This window comes from Trichoplusia ni, chromosome 23 (genome assembly GCF_003590095.1).
Source record: "Trichoplusia ni isolate ovarian cell line Hi5 chromosome 23, tn1, whole genome shotgun sequence".
Classification (NCBI taxonomy): domain Eukaryota; kingdom Metazoa; phylum Arthropoda; class Insecta; order Lepidoptera; family Noctuidae; genus Trichoplusia; species Trichoplusia ni.
In genome coordinates this window covers 2,812,180-2,816,767 of record NC_039500.1, presented here as the reverse complement: position 1 = coordinate 2,816,767, position 4,588 = coordinate 2,812,180, and the positions used below count along the sequence as shown (strand labels likewise).

Genomic DNA, 4,588 nt, shown 5'->3' with positions numbered 1-4,588 from the left:
ACTTAAATCATAAAAATAGGCATAAATAAATGAACTTAAAATAAAAGAAACGATTGTTTGTACAACATAATATTTTCTTTAATTAAAAATAGGTACAAAATTGTGAACTTAAAACTAACATGCCTTATCAACTTAAATCAATAAAAACGAAATGTTTATAACTTTTACCATGAATTATCAAAGAAAAATATTTATTAAAATAATAGGTATAAAAAATCAACTCAAAATCAATGAAAACAAAAATATTTTTATTTCTATCATAAATTATAAGAAGCAAATAGGTCTTTCATTAAAATAATAAAATAAAAGCAACTTAACATCAATAACAAAAGGAACAGTTTTATCTTTCTATCAGTAATTAAAACAATTGGCAATAGGTAATCAGTCTTTTATACCAAATATAAAACAGTACCTACTTAGTACAATAACGATTTGAAGTAAGTAGTACTTTAAACAAATAATATCACAATTAAATCATAATAATCACACATAAATGAGATCTGAATTGAATGAAAGCAATCAATTAATAATAGAATTATAAAAATTAGTATAAAAAGGTGGGATCAAACCTTTATTTATAAGATCTTTTAAATCTTTCTTTTTATTCACACTTATGTCTTGTCTTTGCGTGTACGCTTTATGCAGCGTTATTTGTGTTAATATACTCATTTTCTTTCTTTTATTTCGGACATTTATTTCTCGGTAATTATTGTCTTTGTAAGAGGTTTTAAAAAATATACTAAACGGGCATTCCTTTTTCATAAACAACACTTTAATATTATTCCAGTTTACCGTTTGCCCCTCAATATCTATGTTATAGTTATAACCCCATTCTTCCTGCAAGAGTTTCATATCCATAAAAGACTCGAATGTTAATTCATGGACATTTATGGCTGGTTTGGATTTCTTTGCATTTTTTATTAATGCTATGTACTGATCAGGGCTGTAAATGGGCCCTGATTTAAGATTCTTTTTAATTTCTTTCTCAATTAAACTATGCACACTGTCTGCTTCGTTCTGTGTATGTCCAGTAATTAAGAATTTGTGTGTAATTGTGTTTATATTAAAATTTTGTGTGGCAAATAAATATAATGTCGCGATATATTTATTTTTATTATGACCACAACAGTTATCAGAATAAAATATGATATTTTTTTCTTCTGTATCTTCCTCACGAAGTCTTTCAAGATATTTCAAAACACAAGTTCCTATTTCAACTGCACCACGTTTCGCGTCTGATTCTGTCCAAAAATAACAATGTACATTGTCATAAGCCGTTTTTGATGTAGCTGTTGTCAATTCGGTTAAAGTTAAATTGTAGCTATTTAGTTTAGACTTATAATAGAACGATGAGCTATCGCCTCTTGGGCACTGTAATACTGCCTGTAAATCATATATAACGACCTTATTGTTTTTATTTATCACTCTTCGATCTTCCTGCTTCTCATGCCTACTAAGTGCTTTTTCTTCCAAATGTGTGTTAAATTTTTCCTCTAGCTCTTTCTTTTTCTCTTCTACAGAATTTTTGTATGATAAACATAGATCACATTGATCTTTTTTTGGTTGAAAAAAACTTAAATTAAATTCCTTTGTGAATATTGTATAATATGCTATATAATTGCCAAACTCTTTGGAATCTTTCTTTTGGTCTTCTACAAAGTCCTTGTATAAGTCTTTGATTGTTTTTCCACCATCAATAAATTGTCTGGAAGTACTAGCTCGTACGTAGTGGGATTCCATTTTTGGGATACTTAGAATATGTTTTCTTATGTCACTAGTTAGTTCCGAACTAAGAGTCCTGTGTTTATTGTGTCGGCCTCTCATGTCTTCAAGCATAAAGCCACGTTCACTTACTCTGGTTTGCACAGTAAAAATTGTGCGGTCGGTAATATCCAGGGTAGATTTAAAAAATGTTTTACAAACTCTAATTTTTATATTATTGACTGTAAAATAATAAGCCTTATTAGGACGCCGAGGTTTTTCGGCATTTGTATACTTGTATTTAGGTACTATATCAACCATGCAAGTGGATATGTAAGCTCTCTGCTTATTAAGATCTCCTAGATCCCAGAATTCTTTGAATAAATCATATCTGTCAGGAGTAGATATGTTTTCAGTGCATTTCAATTTACACTTTTCTGTGCACGGGATTTTAAGACACCGGCTAGGAATAGTTTTATGGGTTTTCGCTGTTGATACATATGATTCTCCAGTATTTCGTAGTTTTTTTATTTGGTTTTGTTTCCATTTTGTAGGGTTCCTTGTGCGCTTACGGCCTTTTTTATTAATATTGATCTGGGAACTACCATCACTGTCAGACTCTGTAGTGTGAGACTCAAAAATGTAGTTCTTTTTCTTTTTATTATGAATCAATTTTTCGTAATCAAAACTTGGGTCATCATCACTTAAGTCAATATCACTTTCGTCAGTAAACATGGGTGAAATATTATTGGATGTGTTAAAGTTTTGCTGTCTTAAAATCATTTTGCTCGAATCGCTTTGTGCCGTTTCTATAGATGATGTCCCACGATTTTGTTCAATTACCTGCGAGTCAATAATCCTATACTCATTTGTATTAGTAGTTAATTCCGGAGAACATCTTTTTGGTCCTTCAGACGATAAGGAACTGTCGGAATCTGACGACGAAGTACTGGACGAAGATGAACTTGAGCTCGAAGAGGGTGAATTTGGTTTTGGCAAACTTTGTCTGATTTCAGTGACTGTTGCAGCACGAGTTATGTAACTGTTATCTTCAGAAGAATCATCACTATCATAAGCCGGCACAAGACTAACTTGGGAAATTTTCAATTCATGTTCTTTATTTTTGCAGCTTGGTTGTACTTTACGTGAAGTGATCAATCGGTGATCATATTTTATATTACTATCGTAATCCGATAGAATGTCATCACAGCTATCTAAAGATTCTTCTAAGTTTTCTTTGTCTTGTAACATTTCACTGTACTGAGATCTTATTTTTTCGGAGGGAACATTGTCGATGTTGCTTTTCAGTGTCTCGTCTTCATCTTCACTTCTGGCTTCTATTGTTTTATTTTCGATCGATAGCAGTTGCATAATTCGACATGCTCTTGAAGACGCCATACTAAAAAAAAATATTAGATTTATTTTTTACGTAAAATTATGGTAGGTAAAATATCAAGCGGCACTCCCACCCTTGGCACCTCTCGCTAACTTTAAATCTGTGTAAGCGTTTGGCTCAAAATAGGCAAAACAGTCAAAAAATTAAGTAACGAACTGAACTTAATAACTATTATTTTAATTAGCACTAGCGATACCCACAACCGAAAAATTAGCCTTATTTCTAAAATACTCCAGTTTATTATAAAACTATCAAGCTCGATGAGTTAGGTTATTTAAAGAAAACAGAATTAAGCCCTCATGTGCCATCAAACTTAGTATAATTTTAATCATAAATAGAAATAAATCTAACTGATGTATGAAGTTAAAGTATTATTTAATAATAAACTGAAATAATTCAAAATACTCCATACAATTGAAATGTGTTTTAAGAGTAAACTGCATTAACTCAAATTGATACTCAAACAGCGGTCAAAAAATTAAAACTAAACTGCATTAAGTCGAAATATGTCAACAATCCATGAACATATTTTTGTAATATAACGTAATAAAACTAAAAAAATCAGTTTATAATATAATAGTAACATAAAAAGGGACTTACCTGTTAATAATAAACAGATCTAACTCAATTTATTGCGTTGTTCGGATCGTCCTCCTAGCGTAAGCGCTGACGCAATACTGATTGTAGCATTTCATTGGTTGCAACTTGTCCGCGCGAGTAAATCAAAAAGAGAGGGACGAACCTTTATTTCACTCACACTTATTGTAATCGAGCGGCAGTCGGAGCGTACGTATTTATACTATTGGGTTATTACGTTTTATGATTAAATCTCAAAAAACATGATTTTTGAGTTATTACTCTTTATGATTAAGCGTGCGATATGTATTTTTTATTTGTCCCGCAAACATAAATTGACCAAATTACAGTGAATGAAACTTACGCGTGACGTCACGATTGAGTAAAATTTTACTCTATCATTACGTCACAAGCCCCATTTCCTAAGCTTTATAGCAGTTAATCTTTGTTAATTCTAGTTTTTCTGAAAAAGGAAAAACTACGTGTCTCATACTTTTCAATTTTATAACTGAGGGACTAATTAGATTTTTTCTTTTTATACCCAGTCATCATCCCTATTGGGCTTCTCTTCCATCTATTCAAACCTTTTGAACTTTTTAATATTTCATCATCCTTATCACCTAAAACCTCTTCATCATCTTCTCCGCTTCCTCTTATCCTCTACAAAGGGAAAGCAGCAAAGTTCATCAGTGTCTGACAGTAACGTCGTTATGAACTCAATCAGGGAGCATTGACGACACGACGTAAGCTCAACTCGATTACGTCACATTATTCACGCCTTGCACCCCTTAGTTTTAGTCCCCATGTAAAACGGTTATTAATGTGGAGAAATTAAAAATTGCACTATCAGACTCTCTTTGTTCGCATAATTTTCAGATTTCATCATTTTTATCGTACCCGAGGGGTGAAAACAGA

General features: G+C 31.7%; 1 protein-coding gene across 1 annotated transcript; it reads right to left on the bottom strand.

The window, feature by feature from the left end:
• Positions 1–262: 262 nt before the first annotated feature.
• On the bottom strand, positions 263–3,971 carry LOC113504908. The gene is made up of 2 exons (XM_026887414.1): positions 3,698–3,971; positions 263–3,100 (listed from the first exon to the last, which is right to left on the bottom strand). The coding sequence occupies exon 2, from the start codon at positions 3,097–3,099 to the stop codon at positions 520–522; it is 2,580 nt and encodes an 859-aa protein (XP_026743215.1). The 5' UTR covers position 3,100; positions 3,698–3,971; the 3' UTR covers positions 263–519.
• Between the last annotated feature and the right edge of the window lie 617 nt (positions 3,972–4,588).

Excerpts from the sequence above, each read along its gene's own strand:
- LOC113504908 (XM_026887414.1), bottom strand. The coding sequence starts at position 3,099 with ATGGCGTCTTCAAGAGCATGTCGAATTATGCAACTGCTATCGATCGAA.